We start from the raw sequence: 21,127 nt of genomic DNA, 5'->3' as shown, positions 1-21,127 counted from the left end.
GAGTAATATTGTGATATTTCTTTTTGAGAATTTATTACAATTTTACTGAGCGAAAGGAAAATAGTTTTTTTTTATGTCATCGTATTAAGGGAATGTTCGTGAACAAGTTTCTGCACAAAACAGGTCCTCCTCTCGCTGAATAAAATTGTAATAAATCCTCAAGAAGAACTATCACAATGTTACTCGTATCACAGTATTACCAACCTTTACCCTAAAGCCTTTGATGTACGACAAATGGACCAAGCTGTATTAACATTGTGGCAGCTTATGAGTGCTTGTGGATCAGCAAAATCGTATATGATGTCATTACATGTGTTCGTACCTCAGAGATTCTATCTTGGACAACTTCTTCCCTGGCGGCTTACAGAGAGGCAGTTTCTCCCTAAGCTGATCGAAAGCTCGGTTCATGTCGCGCATTCTTGTGCGTTCACGGTCGCAAGCAGATTTCTTGTAGTCTGTGAACAAAAGAATCAATAGACCCTAATTCGATGGTGTTTGTGTAAAGGGAGATAAGTCATAAAATGGGTTTTGAGATGAATGAAAATTAAACTTCTGCAAATAATTTTCTACACAAATGAAACACATCAAATGTTAGTATTATTTTGTTTCTTGTACACCCACTTGTAGAATTTAACTTACTTATGTAACCTATTCACATGGGGAACAGAACTCCATTTGCCAAAAAAAAAAAAAAAAAAAAAAAAATGACTTTAATCCCCTTTATCCGATCACCATCGAATTAATCATGAACTCTAATAAAAACATGGCGAAATATAAGCTACAGTATTAGGCTATTAATGAAAGATATTTGAGCAAAATCCACTTAATCTAAATATTTATACTAAATAAAACAAAATTTGCCAAACAAATCCGTGTCATGAAGCTGACATACGATAACTCATTAGGCCTATACACTTCAAGCACCTTGTAACAATTCAATTTTTATCACATTATTAAAAATATGTGGCGGCAATCCACAGTTTTAGGAGAGGTGAACGGTCATCCAACCAGTACGGGGTAACTTATGGTCAGCACGATGATGGTCCCAGTCTATCACTGGCGTACGAGACTGTATTTCGCTATTAATCTAACTGTAGTTTCCTAAATTCATCACAATGACGGGTGGGTACAGGTTCCTTACATTGGCCGAAATTTCATGAGAAAATTTCTTCCCCATGAAAACTCAAATCAGCGCACATTCCGCATCGCTAGTCCAAGGCATGACGCTTTAGACCGCGCGCCTATGGTGCGCAATCATCACGTATGCAATTATAACCTAGGTATTCCTATTTGGAGTTTTGAGTTTATGGATTCCCCATTGAATTAGTGAAACGCTTGGGTGAAGACAAAAAGGAAATTCTCATCGTTATCACGTAAGCAATTACAGTCTACCTACAGTACCGTATTTCTATTTGGAGTTTGAGTTGATGGAATCCCCATTGAATTAGTGAAATTCTCGGGTGAAGACAAGAAGGAAATTCTACCATTATGCAGCGAAAAATGCGAATTGGCTGATGATTTTACGGAGAAAGTATTGCTTCCAGTATTGTTACAAAGAAAAATAATGCCAAGAAATGTAACGAATTCAGGACTATCAACCTGATATCGCACTCGGCGAAGATTCTCCTACGAATAATGAATCGGCGTTCATAATCTACTGTAAGGTGGAAGGAAAGTTGAAAAATGAACAGTATGGCTTTAGGAAGGAAAAAGGTACGAAAGAAGCCATTGGACTGCTATGAACAATCGACAAAAGATACCTCGAGAAGAATAAAGAAGTAGGCCTATTTGTAGACCTATAAAAGGCATTTGACAGACTGGATTGGAATAAACTGATGGGGATCCTCAAGAAAACTGGTGTGGATTGGAATGAAAGAAAGTTGTTCTGTAGTCTTTGTATGAGATAACGAGTCGAAGTCAGGATAGGAGAAGAAATGTCAGAAGGAAGTGAAATAAGGAGAGGAGTAGGCGTACAACAAGGATGCCCTTTATCACCTACCCAGTTCAACATTTACTTGGAGCATTTAGCAAAGAATTGTTTTCAGGACATGGAAGAGGTGATACTAGGAGGAAAAAGAATAAAATGCGCAAGATTTGCTGATGATACGGCGTTGTTAGCAGAAGAGGAGATGATACTACATGTAGACATGTGCTACTGGAGCTAAATGACAGCTGTGAGCAGTATGGGATGAAGATAAATGCAAACAAGACGATCATGATCATTGGAAGAAAAATAAAGAAGGTAAACTTGCGAATTCTAAATGAGGCAGTAGAGAAAGTGGACAGATTCAAATACTTTAGGTGTACTATAAGTAATAACATGAACTGCTGCCAGAAAGTCAAAAGAGGATAGCAACAGCAAAGGAAGGTTTTAATAGAAGCATCTTGTGGGGACCTCTGGAAAAAGAACTAAGGAAGAGACTAATTAAGTGTTTTGTGTGGAGTGTGGCATTGTATGAGGCAGAAACATGGACATTATGACGAAATGAAGAGAAACGACTAGAAGCATTTTTGAAATGTGGATATGGAGAAGAATGGAGCGTGTGAAATGGACAGACAGAATAAGAATCGAAGCTGTGTTTAAAGAGTGGGTGAAGAAAGAATGATGCTCAAAATGAAAAGAAAGAGAAAAAGAAATTGGTTGGGTACTGAAGGATGCACTGGAAGGAATGGTGAACGGGAGAAGAGTTCGGGGAAGAAAGAGATATCAGATGATAGACAACATTAAGATCATATGCGGAGACAAAGAGGAAGGCGGAAAATAGGAAAGATTGGAGAACGCTGGGTTTGCAATGAAATACCTGTCTTTGAGCAGAAAACTATTAATAAAATGAATGAATTCGTAAAGTATTGTTCAAACTTCAAACGCCAACCTACGCTTAATTCATTGTGAATCCAAATAAGATAGAAATTTAGGTTTTGCATTGCACACAGTAGGCAAGGCCTATTTATTTTTTTTATAATGCCAAAAGATAAGATATGCCAGCTGAAAACCTACAAATTGTAGGGTTTAATTTAGGCTAATTGTGCATGTAAATAATTTTGCACAGCTTCAAATTAATCTAGGCCTATTCCCAGTAGCGGCTGGTGGTCAAAATAATGAGTGTGCTACAATCTCTATATCGGCCTACAGTATACACTTAATGCATTTATCTTAATTTGAGACTCGCCTAGTGACGAAATATGGAGTTCCTTCCTACTGCAGAAGTTGTCAATTACCCTGGTGTCGAACGTTAAACCCCTACATCCTGGACATTATACTCTTTTCTATTGACAGTATTGCAAGAGCAGTGAGGCGATCCTGGGACATAGTGTTCCTTAAAAACGTTTTTATGCGTTTCAAGCAAGAAAAACATCTTTCTGGCTCAGCAGTGGTCATTGATGTTGTAACCAAAATATTTAACAACTTCGTTACTTCACAGAATGGATCCCGTGAATTGTTGGAGACTATGTTTTGTAACAATTGAACAGCCATCTATATTTCGGAAGTCGGATCTTCCGTATAGAACTCCAAGTTGTGTCTTTAACATTCTTTTGTTCAGTACAGTATAGCTGTTGACAGCAACTTCAAGTTCGCTTTCAGGAAAATTATGCAAAAAATTGTCAAAAAATTCGCTGTTTAACAATTTTGTTGCGTCTAGGTAGCTTAAAGATTGGAAACGATGAGTAGTTTCCTGAATTATACGGTTACATACCTCCTTGGCATCAATTTTCCGTCGCTTGCTGATTGATTCAGGAGGTACCTCAAAAAACTGTTAGATGGCAGCAGCAGTCGAACATTTGAATTACCAAATACATTGTACATAGTTCCGAGTTCCTCCACAAACAAGCCACAGTCTAGTATATACAGTTGCGAAGGTCAATACGTAGTAAATATGCAAACATTAGGTAGTTGCTCACCACTAGGATCGCTAATATCGCCTCATTACAGGCAATGCAAAATAGTACCGTCACAGTCTATTGTTTCTAGCACCCTCAAAACTCAAGCTTCGTGACTGTATATTGTAGGCTGTGAACAAGCGTTCTTTCCTTACGCTTTACTTTTGCAATCTCCAAGCTGTGTTGTGCTGAAGCTGACTACAGCACTTCCCCGCGTAAAAATAGCCAATCAGAGCAGTTATTTCAGCTTCGCACATGCGCATTAACTGACTACATTCTCATGTAAGTTTTGAGTAGCACAACGAACCCCCTGAGGCACCAAAGAACGAAGAGCGTCATGAACATAACAGCGGGAAATTGTCAAATGGCAGATCAAATACTATGGTATTGCAAACACTTTATTTGAGCAAAAAATATCATTGTGCTGTAGCACTGTAGCACATAAGGACGGGCCGCCCCTGCCTATTCCCATAATGTAGACGTATTCGTTGTTAATATTTTCTCTTTCCTGAAATTGGTAGCTTATTTCAAACCGACAGAAATATGAAGAGGTATTAGTGTATTATAATGAGATTCATTATAGAGAGAGGCCTGTAGTGAAGAATTAAGTTTGTGTATTTTCAGTCTTTGGAAAGTAACAGTAGGCTAGGCCTAAATATTTTATAAAAAAACAATAATTATTTTCTTGCTCCATTTCCGTAACAGCTAGGGTTAGGCCTACGTTAATTTTACAATTTAGGCCTAATTGTGTAAATATCGTTAAGCCTTAGTCTAACATTTTGTGTGATAAAGTTTTATATTGGAGGTATCATTCTGCAGATATTAGACTACGTAGCTTGTACAGCTGTCAAAAGAAAAAGTGGCCGTTCTTTAGAAACGAAGTTCCCTTCGGGAAATTCCGCTACAATTCGGAGACAGACGATGTTACATTTTAGACATATAGGCCTTAGTAATATATGCAGGTCATGATGATACAAAAGGAGGAGAGTTTGGCCGGCACCGTGGATCGTTTCCCGGCATAGCTCAGTTGGAAAGAGCGCTCAGCGTGCAGAGGTCTCGGGCTCTATTTCCGGTGCCAGAACGAATTGTTCTCAAGTTAATAGGTACTGTATATAGGGCTATATGTTGACTACTAATATATGTAATCTTGATTATTCAATGAGGATGGCGAGACCTCATATATGAATATATGTAAATCTCAGGTTCAAAACCTCGTCACTCCTTTTCATTTTATTGTGTTACAGGATATTACAATGTAATAATATAAGAGAAAAGACTAACACTAGTATTATGCAACTATAGGCCTATTGTTTCAAATCTAACATTAAATTTATATTACTTATATCACTAAAGAACGATAACAGAAAAAAAATGAAAACTTGAATATTATTTATAACGCTAGAGAACGATAATAGAGTATAAGCTTAAATTAAAGCTTGAATATTATTTGTAACGCTAGAGAACGGTAACAGAGTATAAGTGATAAACTGAATATTATTTATAATGCTAGAGAACGATAACAGAGTATAAATGATAACTTGAATATTGTTTATAACGCTAGAGAACGATAACAGAGTAGGCCTATAGGCTAAATGATAACTTGAATATTATTTATAACGCTAGAGAACGATAACAGAATATAAGTGATAAATTGAATATTATTTATAACGCTAGAGAACGATAACAGAGTATAAATGATAACTTGAATATTATTTATAACGCTAGAGAACGATAACAGAGTAGGCCTATAAATGATAACTTGAATATTATGTATAACGCTAGAGAACGATAACAGAGTATAAATGATAACTTTAATATTATTCATAACGCTAGAGAACGATAACAGAATATAAGCCTAAATGATAACTTGAATATTATTTATAACGCTAGAGAACGATAACAGAATATAAACCTAAATGATAACTTGAATATTATGTATAATGCTAGAGAACGATAACATAGTATAAATGATAACTTGAATATTATTTATAACGCTAGAGAACGATAACAGAATATAAGCCTAAATGATAACTTGGATATTATGTATAATGCTAGAGAACGATAACAGAGTATAAATGATAACTTGAATATTATTTATAACGCTAGAGAACGATAACAGAATATAAGCCTAAATGATAACTTGAATATTATGTATAACGCTAGAGAACGATAACAGAGTATAAATGATAACTTGAATATTATTCATATCACTAAGAAACGATAACTGAATACAAATGATAAATTCAATATTATTAATTTATACTTATCGCTAATGAACGATAATATAAATAAAATGATAATTTGAATATTATTTATAACGCTAAAGAACGATAACAGAATATAAATGATAACTTGAATATTATTTACATCGCTGACGAACGATAACAAAATAAAATGGTAACTTGAACAAGACTCGAACTCAGAAACTTCGAATCATTAAGCGAGGTCTCTGCCGCTGCTCTACGAGACGCATAGCCTATATCGAATAACTCCATAGTTCCGAAACTGCTTCTACAGGTGGATTGCATCGTGTAACATCACAGTGACCCGAAGAGGACTTAGAAAATACTCGCTGTTCATGAGTGCGGCCACTTTTTTTTTTTTGACAGCTGTACATCAAATAAAGTAATATCTTCTTGCTCTATTTTCGTAACGACTAGGACTGCGATAATTTTACGAAGAAATTCTTATACAGTAGCTTGGACGATTTTAAGCTTCATTGTTTTTCTTTTTGAAGAAATTTGTTATTGCAGACTTAATGTAGGGCCTAGGCCTATCTTAAATAATTTAACGTCTCTGAATGCACCACTGTAGAGTAGAAGTTAGCCTGCCTGACCGTGAAACGAGTGGGACCAGGTTCGAATCCTGATTGAGACAAGTTATCTGGCTGATGTTTTTTCCGGGGTTTTCTCTCAATTCATTAGGCGCAAATACTGGGTAACTTTCGACGTTGGACCTCGGGCTCATTTCCCTGGAATGATCAACTTCATTTCATTCAGGCGCTAGATAACCACAACAGTTGATAAAGCGTCGTAAAATAACCATTTAAAAACATCTCTCATACAAATACTGTTGGAGACATTGCACTTAGGCCTATGGCTACATTTCATTGGTCAGTTTAGGCCTACTTTATGCAATAAAATCAAAATGATAAAAACAAGTCTGGAGCCCATTTCGAATAAATAGTAATTTTGTGTTATTCTTTTCAAACAAGGACCTACAGTAGATCCTACCTGTAGGCCTACGTACTAATTTGCTTCAGTAAAACTGTATTCATTTAATAGGTATTCGTAAGTTATTTTATCACAACACGTTGAAATAATTCGTAGATATTGAATATTTTATGAAAAAAAAAAATCGTGTAAATATCAGAAGAATCGATGTAGGCATACTTAGTAGGCTTGTCAAACCAGTTTGGACCTGAGTTAAGTTACATAGAATCACATCTTACTTTTCAGTTGTGCATTAGGCCCACAATGTTTCTACACAGCTAGGCCCTACTGTGAATTAGGATATACGATTTAGGGTCATTCATCTCGTTGTAAACACCATAAACAATTATGCTTGGTTTAGTTTCGATGTTATCACAATCGGCTAAGATTAAAAAAAAAAACAAATCTGGGGAGTCTGGTGGATGACAATCCACATTTCAATTTCGATAAAATTGAGCCAGATTCCACATTTTAAAGACACGACTAGTCTACTGGCACATAATATAGGGTGATTCACAACGATTTACTGTCACTTACGGAGCTTATTTCCGAAGACATTCTGAGCAAAAAATGTCATATAAACATTTGTTCTAATCTCAATATTTTCAGAGTTACACTAATTTGAAATTGTTAGTAAAATACCCATTTTCTTTAGTTTTAAGGATAAAAAAAATGTTACAAATAGAGAATGAACTATTCAGAAGTGTCATTTCTTTAATTGGCTAGTGTTTACTTTTTATTTTATTGGGTTATTTTACGACGCTGTATCAACATCTAGGTTATTTAGCGTCTGAATGAAATGAAGGTGACAATGCCGGTGAAACGAGTCCGGGATCCAGCACCGAAAGTTACCCAGCATTTGCTCGTATTGGGTTGAGGGAAAACCCCGGAAAAAACCTCAACCAGGTAACTTTCCCCGACCGGGATTCGAACCCGAGCCATCTGGTTTCGCGGTCAGACGCGCTGACCGTTATTCCACAGGTGTGGACTTGGCTAGTGTTCTGAAGCTAAAAATGTGTTGTTAATTGCTTTGTACAGATTTTGTTTTTCAATTTTTAACTAAAAATTACATTATTCTTACGCACTTAACACAAAGAGTGTTACAAATCATTAGGCCTACGACTTTAGGAACTTGATTCTTTATAATTTAATTAGCCTATGCATCCTAATGTATAGTCAAAGAATTTACAAGAGTGGCGTGATTTGTAACAATTGTTGTGGTAAATGCGTAAGAAAAATGTGATTTTGTAGTCAAAATCGAAAGAAAAAAATCTGTACGAAGCAACTATGGAATTCATGACACATTTTTAGCTTCAGAATACTAGCTAATTAAAGAAACAACACTTCTGAATAGTTAATTCTTTATCTGTAATATTCTTTTACCCTTAAAACTAAAGAATAATGGTATTTTACAAATAATTTCAAATTAATGTAACTCTCAAAACATTGAGATTAGGACACAAGTTCATATGCCATTTTTTACTCAGAATGTCTTTGGAAATAAGTTCCGTAAGTCACGGTAAATCCTCGTGATCACTCTGTATAGCCTACGGTATCGGTTCATCGATAAAACTCCATTTTGAAACCTCCAATTAGGTCCTCTTCCCAGAGTTCGTAAAAAATTAATCCAAACGCTCTGTAACTTGGTCTATGAACACAAATGGGCCTAGGCACACTAGGTCTAGTCTAAAAGCAGATCAGAACCTATGGTAACGACGAGTTGCATAAACCGAGTGACTGATTTTTTTTTTTCCATGGCAACATTAGGCCTAAGAGACTAACAAATGTAGGCCTATAATTAAAAGTTGATACGGACAGTAGATTATAGGTTTACGTAGACTAACAGTTAGGTATACTTTTCTCTATCGCGACAATGATAATCAAATTTGTTGCAGTAGGCCTACAAGAAACAACTTTAATAATAAAAGAATGAATACAATGAAAACTTTGCATAGGCCTAATAGAAAAGGGCATCTATTTGATATGATAGCCCAGGCTAAATAGAATGCTATAAATAAACTTAATAATCATTTTCGATTGCAGAGTAAGGTACATTTAATGATTCCTTGCAAGAAAGAGTCAAAGTAACCCTACGGAAAGAAGGTAAGTCGAAGAAATGTCTTAAAATAATAAAAGCATGTGAACCTCGCTCAAGTTGAGTGGATGCCATTCTCCATGCCGTGTTTGGTAAAGTTTGTATTGTGACAAGATGGCGTTCCAGCGCTGCATTTTGTTCCGTCATTCCCGCCCTCACTTCTGGAGGGACTATAATTGGTTCCGCTCTGTCGTTGTTGTCTGTGATTGGCTGCAAGGTCTGGAACTCGTAACCATTGCTGGCGTCGCTGCAGGATGCGGAGAAATCGATCGTCGATTGCAGGGGGGAAGACGATTCACGGCGCGCGGCGATCACGTCGCTGCCAGACGACGGAGACTCGACGCTGGCGTCCGTCACGGCCCCGGAGTGTCCCGGCTGTCGCTCCTCGTCCATCTGCAGCAAGATACCAGAAGTCCTCTCTCTACGGGCCTGCAAACAATTCGGAATGGCGGCTCTATGAACTCACCAACTCCACTTTTGCTTTATAATAGTCTTTATTAAACACATGCGTACACTTTCAGCCATTTTCTATTTGTTTTGATGTTTGGCTTGGGACATCGCGGAGTGAGGGTGATTGTGGAGTATGGTGGAATGATAATGATGAGGGGAAACGGGAGAACCCCGAAAAAAACTTCTCGCGCCCGCTTTGTCCATCACAAATTACTTTGTGACCCAAACAGGGATCTAATCCGGGTCGCCAAAGTGGAAGGCAGAGAGGCTAACCACTTCACGTTTTGGGATATAGAAAGCTACAGCTATTCTACTGAAGTACGGAAGGTAGGCCTACTCTGCGAGGCTAGCTGCCATTGTAATTTGAATGAGCCGTATAGTCTTAGCATGGAGGAAATGACGATGCCTGCCTTAGCTAATGACCGTCTTACATTTTTCTGTTATAGTAGCTTGCCTATAGGCCTAGTCTACTTGGAATATGCTGAGAGCAAGCATCAACAACACTCACCCGACTCCAAGAGGGCTGTAATAGGAGCCCACTTGCCCGACTCTCAGTCCGCCATTCGACTCTGAGAGACTGATACAAATGGAATCATATAAACCATACGGTTTCAGCATATCAGGGTCGAATAACTAGCTGAAGGCCATGTGAGTGACGCATGCTTCTATTATGCATCAATCTGTCAGAGTAGAATGGACAAGTGTTATTGATGCTTGTTGTCAGCACGTTCCAAATAGACTATAAAAGTGAAAAACCTGTTTTATGTTTTGTTTTAATTTCTATTTCACGTATTAAAGCAGTGTTATGTAGGCCTATGCATTGTTCATTACGATCATTTTTGCATGAACAAATTATACATAGTCTTTAGGCTAAAGCCTTGGCTTTTCTGAACCGACGCATGTGACTTGCGAGGTGCGATGCCCGCCTCGCACAAATCCGGACTACACGAGAGATAGTGAGTGGTTTCTATGGCTGCGAGATACGCAGACCTCGCACCTCGCAGTTATAGAAACCACTCACTATCTTTCATGTAGTCCGGATTTGTGGGCCTCGCAATTCGCGAGTCGGTTCAGAAAAAACCAAGGCTTAACAGAAACAAGTACGAAATATTGTAGGCCTATAGGCCTACATAGTCTTCCGACGGGAAGGAGGTCAATACAGCTCTCAGAGGCAGAAAAAATAGAAAGGGAAAGAGAGAAAATAAATCAAAGTAAGTTATCTTCATGTCAGGCAAATGATTCTTTAGAATAACTCATGATTACTTCAGCCTGGTATTCTGGTAGATCCTATTCTTTCTGCCTTACATGATTAGGCCTAATACATAGTTCTCGTATACCATATCAATAGGTCTATCATAACCAGTGCTGGTGGTTTTAATAAGTAGGTCTAGGGCAATAAGCTTATGCCGGTGGCAGTGTAACTATTATTTCAATCTAATATTCAGTTACTGTTACAATCATGCACTTTAATTATACGCTACACTTAAGCTATTTGAAACAGTTTTTAATAGTCTGTAGACTATGTGTTCGAAAAATAGGTTAGATTAAAATAGGCTAATATTTATGAAAAGATAATATTAACTGTATTATGGTTTTTAAATTTCAATCAATAGGCCTATCCAGTCTAATTTTCTTATTTATCAACCCTTTTAATAAAATTACATAAGAATTAGGCCTAAATTTACTTAGAAAACAAAACCAGAGTACCGGTACTGTGCGAGACTCTAATCTTGGAACTTTCGGTGTGAGGAAGCGGGGCTAAGCGGGGAATCAAAAACAACAGATAATGTGCTGAGGCTTGTGTACCATCATTGCACGTGTTCAATATTACAAGACGTTCTGAAAATAATTTCACCCATCGTAGACTGGAGATTGATATAGGCCTATCTGGTGCAAATAAATGAATTCCGGAGCAAGAGACATTCAGTTTTTTATAAAGACGAGACCTGGATGAATAGCAATATGACATTTGGAAAATGTTAGCAAAATGAGAGTGTAAATGTCCACACGAATGTAAACTCTGAACAAAGATAGATCGTGGTACATGTAGGAAGAATTAATAGCTTCCTTCCTAATGCAGAACTTACATATAAAGCCGGAAGTGCAATGGGAGATTACAGCAGTCAGATGAACGCCGAAAATTTTGAAAGATGGGTAATAAAAAGTTGATATCCAATCTTCCTCCTCAATTAGTTATTGTGCTCAACAACAGCAGTAAAGACAGACATGATCTCTTGGCTTCGCAAGAAAGAAGTAAACTGTGATGAAAGTAAAAGTATGAGAAAGAACGACCTCTAGGCTATAACCTTATTCTATCTCTGAAGCCAAAGCAAAAAAAAATTACAGAATTGACATTAACATAACCACAAAGTTCTTAGATTCCCGCCTTACATGTGCGAGTTGAGTCCAATTGAATTGGCTTGAACTAAAGTGAAACGTGCCCTATTGTCAGGGACAATAATGTCATGGGCGATTTAAATTTACAGAAATTAATGCAAGTGACAAAAACTGCACTTCATCTTGTGACAAATGAAGACTGAGAAGGATTCTATAGATAGGCCTACAGTGGAAATATATAAAAACAATACTGGGAAAAAGATGAACTCTTATCACATGTGATTAGTGAAATTATTATTAGGCTTGTAATATTGGGGACCGATTAAACAAGTTGACTACAGCATGATACATAGGCCAGGGATGTGAGCTAGTACGAGGCCATTGACTTGTTTTTTTTATATTTTTAGTTGGTTATTTAACGACGCTGTATCAACTACGAGGTTATTTAGCTTCGATGAGATTGGTGATAGCGAGATGGTATTTGGTGAGATGAGGCTGAGGATTCGCCATAGATTACCTGGCATTCACCTTACGGTTGGGGAAAACCTCGGAAAAAAACCCAACCAGGTAATCAGCCCTAGCGGGAATCGAACCCGCGCCCGAGCGCAACTTCAGACCGGCAGGTAAGCGCCTGAGCCACGCCGGTGGCTTTGACTTGGTTCTGCGATCAATTACACAAATAACAAGGTGAATATAAACAAATCCGGACAACTCTAAAAGTAAATGTATTCTACACAGCATTACAAAGATATATTTTACGCAGCTTTCGTTATGTGCAGAAGAACTATCATACTGTAGAATTATTCGTGGGTTTGAGTTTCCTCTTTGATTTTCTTGTGCTACAATATCTCTGTATATAATATCGCGTTTAACCTCGTATATTTGTATTACATAATTTACACATACTATTCTCGTCATTCACTTCAAAAAACTCACCAAATTACGCTGCAAATATATGCGCCTGAAAACCTTCAACCTTGGGCATTATTATTCAGCAGGTACACTGTTTACGCATGTTAGAGTACTGACTGGTGAACGGATAGGTAACTTGAAACCACCGTAATGCATCCTATCGGTCCCCTACATTACAAACCTAATTATTATAAATTTAAGGGGGCATACGGCAGTGGTCGTGATAACATTAGTAATACTGATGACGGTGATGGCAGTAGGGGTAGTGAGAACAGTGACACTGCACCTGAAGGTGACGCTGACGTGGGACTTGCTCAACAGCTTCCGCTATGAGGTAGGTAACACAATTTTTAGACAGCTGGTAGCAGGCTAGCATTACTAATAGGGTCACTATCGCGACCTGTAGGGTCGAGTCGCATTCCTGTCAGGTTCCAAGATTAGAGTCTTCAACAGTAGTTGTTGTTTAGTCAATTGTCCGAAGACTGGTTTGAACCTCATAAGTGACATCAATAAGGCACCACTCATGAGGCAACTAAGCCAGGAGATAGTAGGGTAGGGCGTCCAGTTTCTTTCCCCCTCCATTGCATACATCGCTGACTATATTGCGTTCCATAATGTATACATTGTCGGCAGAGGAAGGGATAAAGGTAGGCCTAATTGCTACTCAATCAAGGGCAGAGGTCTCATTCCAGGCTTATCTTAAAGTTGGGCGGGAAATGGAACGCTTCAGACCACCCAATTTCAAAATAAGCGTGAGATGTGACCTCTGCCATTGGTTGAGTAGCAATTATCTTTCTCTCTTCCTCTGCCGACAGTGTTTACTTTTCCTGTCAGACATTATGGAACTCAGTATAGTAACATATTAGGGTCTACAGTAATCAGGCTTCAGATGTACACAAACAATTTTCTTCCTCTGACACACATCGTCAAGTGAAATGTAGGCCTACTGTCTGATAATAGATGTAAGCCTTCTGTAGGCCTACTTATCAGCCTAAACCTCAACCAGTGATAGACCTAAATGCCAGAGCAAGAAGTTTAAATCTTGGTTGGGGTTAAAGTGTAGGCCTATTGGGAACATAGGCTATAGCCTATACGTAAATAATACTATAGGCCCTAATTGTTTGATTAGGCGCAAAAGTTTGATTGAACTTTTAGTCCCCATTAAGAAATCCTATGTAGGTCTTCGCCACTGATAAAATGTAACGATACAGTACTTCATAACCAGACTTTGGACCCGATACAATAAGTTTACTGTGCATGCACTATAGGTTGTTGACTCGCTGCAGGTAGATAGAGATGTGTTGAGGTAACAACGTTGCTATTTAGAGTAGAGTACGGTAGTATGGGGAAACACATATGTACATTTTGAAAGTAAATATACACAACACAATGATAATGTCAAAAGAATGTGAAAAGCATTTATTCTCCTGTCTTTTATAAGCATTTGTGTTTAATTATACACAGTGTTAATGGTGGAAATGAGCATGTAGTAATTTTAATTTTTTCATTTATCCTATTGGTCGTCTTTAGGAAGTGCAGTTACAGTACCGAATTGCAATGTACCTACTGCAAGATACATTCTCAATGTCTCAAACGTAAATCTTTTTCGGTTATCTGCCAAAGTCTGTACTGTGAAAGCTGCGCTCTACGTCCCATGACGTGATAGAAGCAAGACGAAAAAACCTAACATCATTGCAGTCTCTAAGAGACAGTCCTTTATTCTCGGGTGACTCTATGTCCACTAATTTGCAGTTTATAATACACAATGTTCCATATCCGTTATTTTTACATAAAATTGATTTCCACTTCTGTTTTACACGCTCAGTAACCGGTGTACTTGATGTCTCATTAATTCTCTGCATCATTTTCTAAGTTAATTTGAGGGCTTCCGGTATCTCTTGCTCTGACTTTTCTAACCGTGTAATACTTTCAGTCACAGTTTGTATGAAAACCAAATTATTCGTCAGAACCTTCAAATCCGGAGCGTTTTCCTTTGCGTATTTGTTGGTATTCATTCTACAGTACCCCCACCCACTGTACGCTTTACCGGTATACTCAGTACGCTGTTATGCGGATTTCCACTGAACTGCTCTATTGGGTCCGAAGTCTCGAAGCTGTTCATAACTCATCTTCTAGTGCCAAGTTCAACACGCACTCGTCTGTTAATAGGCCTAACATTTCGATCTATCAGGAACACACGGCTTCCACTTGTGGAATTGGGCTTTACATAGTCTAGGCCTAGAAAAAATGCAAGAGATCTAGAGATCCAGATCTTACTAACAGTTGAATGTTGATTTATTGTTTTCAATCACGTAGAAGACACCACAACCGACAAGAAAAAATCAAATTCTCTGACGACTTCGTAGGCCCCATTGTGTGCTGCCTGGTGGATAGATTGCAATGTCTAACAGTTTTCCGAGATAGGCCTACTCCTCCAGCTCAGTAAAATGGCATAAGTCCGTAATAGATTAATTTAGGGGATAGGCCTAGCCTATTTAATTAGATTAAATAATAAAACGAAAAAAAAATTGGTGGTGGCAGTTTTGCATCTATGATGATTGATAATACATCTGATGTCAAGTGCAAATCACAACTTCCGACTGTGAGCAAGATGTTGCTTACGAACTTTTCGTGGAGTTTACGAATGTCGGCCAATGAACTATTTAGTTAATGACAAGTGTTGTGGAAGAATATTATAAAATGGACAATAAATTAGCCTTACAATGGGGTCGCAGTAATGAGGGGCCATCAAGTGAAATCTTAGGAGTATATCCAAATGATTTATGCTAATGTGCTGGATTTAGTTTTTCAACAAGGCTTAGGGCTATCGAACATAAAAGAATGTAGAGTTCATTTTTTATAGAATGGATTGTCGACTTTTCAAATTGGCATAGGCCTAAACAGCCTAGAAGATTTTGTTCAATTAAAACTACAGTCAGTAGTACCTAATAGTCTAGGCCTTAGGTGGAGTTTTACATCCAGATAGATTCATATAAATTAGTCATAATTTATTCATAAAACATCGCAAGCAAACTGAATTACTTTTAGCAAGACTTAGCCTATGTCACATAATTAAAGTATTAAAATGAATGGGCTGCAGATACTCTTGTAGTGACAAACATTTTTTTTAGCGTTTGAGTGATTTTGATACAGTTAATAATAATAATAATAATAATAATAATAATAATAATAATAATAATAATAATAATAATAATGGCTTTATTTAAAATGTTTTCAAATTATTTTCGTACACAGATGTATTGTATCATTCGCTGCAGACTTCAAAAGTAAGATACTGTTCACTGCAGTCAGAAAGTGAATGATACTGATAACTAGAGTTCGAAGTTGAGGCACATTTACTCTGAAGTTAAGTATACACAGAATAATAGACTACAGTGTTTACGAAGCAGCTGGCAGGGTAATCCTTCCCCTCATACACACATCATGTTAGTTGGATGGAGCAATACAGGCCAAGTAAGGATAAAATTAAATGTTCTCCTGAAGGACAAACGTAAATATCACCGTTGGTTGGAATACATCGCATTATTGTCTCTAGGTTGTAGAAACGTAAGCCTAATATTGTTCATAGGCCTATAAACAGTTATACAGGGCAATACTATTTACAAAGGTAGCCTACTTTTTAAAAATTTTAATGATAGTAATAATAATAATAATAATAATAATAATAATAATAATAATAATAATAATAATAATAAGCCATGTATTGTGGGTCCTTATCACCACGGCATAGCGCGTCCTCAGGTTGCGGATAGAAATGAAGGGTAGCTGCGAATTTATTGAATAAGCAGTCGTGGACAACCGATAAGGGGTGGTTCTCCAGCTTGGAGGTTGGGCGAAGGGCTAACAACCCATCACAGCAAAAAAACAGCTTGTTACGAATCCATACAATAAGCCTCGGAATCGGACTGATTCTCTGGCACGACCACAGCAAAGGATGGGCAGGGCATATAGCACGTATGGGCGAATCCAGAAATGCTTATAGAGCGTTAGTTGGGAGGCCGAAGGGAAAAAGACCTTTGGGGAGGTCGAGACGTAGATGGGAGGCTAATATTAAAATGCATTTGAGGAAGGTGGGATATGATGATAGAGACTGGATTTATCTTGCACAGGAAAAGGGACCGATGGCGGGCTTATGTGAGGGCGGCAATGAACCTCCGGGTTCCTTAAAAGCCATTTGGGTCAATGTAGAGTATCCATCGCCCACTGAACGAATATTGGTTAAACGAGCATTGAGCGACTTACGCCGATTTAGGAATAGACACCGACGCACTTAGGTTAGGTTAGGTTAGTTTAGGCTTTTATTATCCTTGTCAAGATGAAGGTGAAAGCGATTGAGTGTGATTTTTTGTTTTCTATGTTGACAGTTCAAGTGCGTCGGTGTCTATTCCAAAATCGGCGGAAGTCGCTTAACGCTCGTTTCACCCGATTATTTCACACTTTTATCACTGCCAATGTTGCGCTATAAACCAATTGTCGCAATTCTAATGTAAAAGACAGCCTACACAAGCAACAAGTTATACAAAATGTTTAGGATTAGTGTAAAACTGGCCTATGTCTCCTATAGTGGGCGGGACATAAGTAACATTCACCGCCATTTGTAAGTAAATAACTTAATAATAAGTTAAATTAATAATAATAATAATAATAATAATAATAATAATAATAATAATAATAATAATCAATAATAATACTTAATTATTAGACTATCACAACATATACCATTTGTAAATGTAGGCCTACATAAATTAAAAATAAGGAAAAGAAGCGACGTAAACACAGTAATTATAGAACACAGGTCATAAAAATAGACGTCTGAAACCTGAAACTAATTAGATTATCTACTATAAAAGAAACAATATTTAGATAAAACATTTAGATCCACCGAGTTACCTTTGTGGCAGCGAGTCTGCCTCCAGACTAGCCGGTCAGGATTCGATTCCCGCCGGGGTCAGAAATTTTCATGTAAAATTTCTACCTCGGAACTAGGAGAGATGAAGTGCACAACTTCTAATCACTAAACAGTGCACCAATAGACCAATGCCTGGTTTAAATCCCATATCTCTCTGCACTGCATATGAAAAGAAAGCATATTGGTGCCTTGGTGCTATTCGACAGGAGTAGACTACGTGCCGGCACCGAGTTTCCCGTTCTCCCTTCCTCCTCCTCCTCCTACTCCTCCTCCTCCTCATCATCATCATCATCATCATCATCCTCACCCATTCCCTACACTACACTTACACATACACTCACCCTAGTACACAACACAACTCTTCACAGATACACATCATGTAGGCCCTACAGCGTGGCCCGCCGAAGTGGTGTACAAATTGAAAATGGGTCACAGTCCTGCCATCTATCTGCAATATGCGGAACCCGAATCACGCAAGTGAAATGAGTAGGTATTAGACACACGCATAAAACATTTAAAAACAATATGTTCTATTTAATATAAAAATAACCCCCGTATGAGTAAAATTCGTTACCAAGAAACGAAGATAATATTAAACTTAAAATGAAAATAAGACAAGTATTCTATTTAGTAAGAATTTAATATAAGTAAGAAATCAAAATTAAAATTTTGTAGGTTAACTTGATAACAAAATAGAGTAATATCAAATAAATGTTTTGTTAGTCTATATTTCCGTCTTTGACTTATATAATATCATAGAGTGGAACTCTACAATTTGTGTGAACGTTTTCGTCACTATTGTATACAGCAGACAGCCTACATGTATTTTTCAATATCGTAACTTCATTTGTGAGGCATTTGACGTAATATAATAGAGTGGAGTTGTTAACACAATATTAAAGATGAATGCTAGAAGACTTAATTTAAGTTAAAAACATTGTAAAAGACACATTACAAGTCTTCACTTACTAATAAAACCAACATTTTTGTGTTGCATGTTCATAATTAAGTCGTGCAATGTTGTATAAATGTTATATGATTATATGCGAGCGAAAACTCGTTTACAATTTTTTGTTTGTTTGTATCATGTAGAACAATTTGCATTTTATATAAACTATAGCCTATTAGGCATACATGCCGTACCTGTAACCAGTAATTGACGTTTGTATTGTTTACGTATTTACGTGATGTGAAGTTTTTGTTTGATAGATAACATTTCAGTATATGAAGTTGCTCTCGTATTCTAGTTTTATATAATTTGATGATGCAAATTGTGGAATTATTGTCGAAATATTACCGTACCTAAAAAGAGAAAATTATTGTATAGATATTATATGTATTTATTGTTAGAGAGATATCTAAGTAGACTAATTGTGCGGTTAGACTTAAGTGGTTATTTTCACCTACAGTAGTTTTTTTATAATGATGTTACTGTATATAAATAACTTGGAAGTAGTGGTGTATATTGTGGAACTTCATTGAAGGTTACCTAAAATGAAAATTATTGTAGGCTTAGTATGATAAATACATTGTTATGGAAATGTGTTGAATGACGTGAAAATTAAACTTACGTTGTTGTTTTTAAGTGGTTTACAATGATGTTATCATGAATTTAAGTTGCAAAGTGAATTCAGTATTATTTAAAATAAAAGGAGCGATAGGCTATGTTTTATTAGTATTAAGAAATTTAACTTATTGAATGCAGTTATTAATGTAAAAAATAAAGAATATGCATGTGCACGATCATAAATTGTATGTCTATGTATGCGGATTAAAAGCAGAAATTAATGTTATCTATGACAATTGAATGCCTTTACGTAAAAAAATGTTCATTTATATCTGTGAAACTATTTAATGTTATATAATACTTACGAAATGTCTGTTCTTACTTGACTTAAAGCTGGAGAGCGACTGTATATCGTGATAGGGGTTGCTCGTGGATGCGCATATTGATATTACTCGACCAAGACCAGGAGTCCTCCATTCCGGAGCCGTGGCGCTACTACTCCTGGGTTCGTAATACCGCATCGCGATAGTTCACATTCGCCCGCGGCTCCAGTCGACTCGGTCGAGTAATACATGTGAGTTATTGGGTTATTTTACGACGCTGTATCAACATCTAGGTTATTTAGCGTCTGAATGAAATGAAGGTGATAATGACGGGGAAATGAGTCCGGTGTCCAGCACCAGTTACCCAGCATTTGCTCGTATTGGGTTGAGGGAAAACCCCGGAAAAAACCTCAACCAGGTAACTTGCCAGGACCGGGATTCGAACCCGGGTCATCAGGTTTCGCGGCCAGATGCGCTGACCGTTATTCCACAGGTGTGGACAATACATGTGAGTGATTAGATGTTGTATCAGGTGTTTTGTAAATTGGGTAAGTTTTCATTAACAAGTATTTTCTCTTTATTATAATGTTTTGTGATGTAAAATTCTTCGGCAATATTTATATATTTATTTTCGTTGTAGGTTTGGATAATTGTTAGTGTATCTATCTGTGAACCAAGTTCATATCCGTTTTGGATAAGGTGGGTAGCGTATTTTGATTTACGATGAAAGAGTAGTGGAACGGAGAAAAAATTTCTCCGGCACCGGGATTTGAACCCGGGTTTTCAGCTCTACGCGCTGATGCTTTATCCACTAAGCCACGCAGAATATCTGCATGGAAACATCATATGTACTTCGGTACATTAAAATAATATATATGATATGCGTAAATCACTTGTGATTTAAGATGGCGCTTATTCCGTCGGATCCCGGCCAACTAGTCACTCATAACAAGTGCATCTCCGCACATGTGTGGACATTAATCCTACGTTCATAGACATCTATGACGTAGTGCAGAGGACGGCCACCAGAGGGAACCCAAGAGGAACCCAGAGGGAACTTAAACTGAGAGGATTCGATCCGACACCAGGATGGGAATCCGGTGTGGCTTAGTGGATAAAGCATCAGCACGTAGAGCTGAAAACCCAGGTTCAAATCCCGGTGCCGGAGAGAATTTTTCTCCGTTCCACTACTCTTACATCGTACGATGACGCAGAATATCTGCATGGAAACATCATATGTACTTAGGTACATTAAACTAATATATATATATATATATATATATATATATATATATATATTGATTCAGTTGATCACAAAACATAATAAAGACAAAATACTTATTAATGAAAACTTATTAAATTTACAAAACACCCTATACAACATCTAATCACTCACCTGTATCAATACGTGCATCCACCAGCAACCCCTCTACCATCACGATATACGGGCGTACTTGAAAATGCATTCTCTTTATACCTGTC

General features: G+C 37.3%; 1 protein-coding gene across 2 annotated transcripts in view; it reads right to left on the bottom strand.

Moving 5' to 3' along the window:
* sage (salivary gland-expressed bHLH) overlaps positions 1–21,127 on the bottom strand; it is a 64,344-nt gene that overhangs the window by 25,902 nt on the left and 17,315 nt on the right. For both annotated transcript variants that reach the window (XM_069826865.1, XM_069826874.1), the window contains exons 2-3: positions 9,237–9,615; positions 323–455 (exon numbers count right to left, since the gene is read on the bottom strand). In XM_069826865.1, the coding sequence (XP_069682966.1) occupies positions 323–455; positions 9,237–9,579 (476 nt within the window). In that variant the 5' untranslated portion in view covers positions 9,580–9,615. The remainder of the gene's footprint in view (positions 1–322; positions 456–9,236; positions 9,616–21,127) is intronic.

The sequence above is a fragment of the Periplaneta americana genome, chromosome 1, assembly GCF_040183065.1.
Source record: "Periplaneta americana isolate PAMFEO1 chromosome 1, P.americana_PAMFEO1_priV1, whole genome shotgun sequence".
Classification (NCBI taxonomy): Eukaryota; Metazoa; Arthropoda; class Insecta; order Blattodea; family Blattidae; genus Periplaneta; species Periplaneta americana.
The sequence above is the reverse complement of the archived record's forward strand: the minus strand, read 5'-3'. Positions and strand labels throughout refer to the sequence as shown.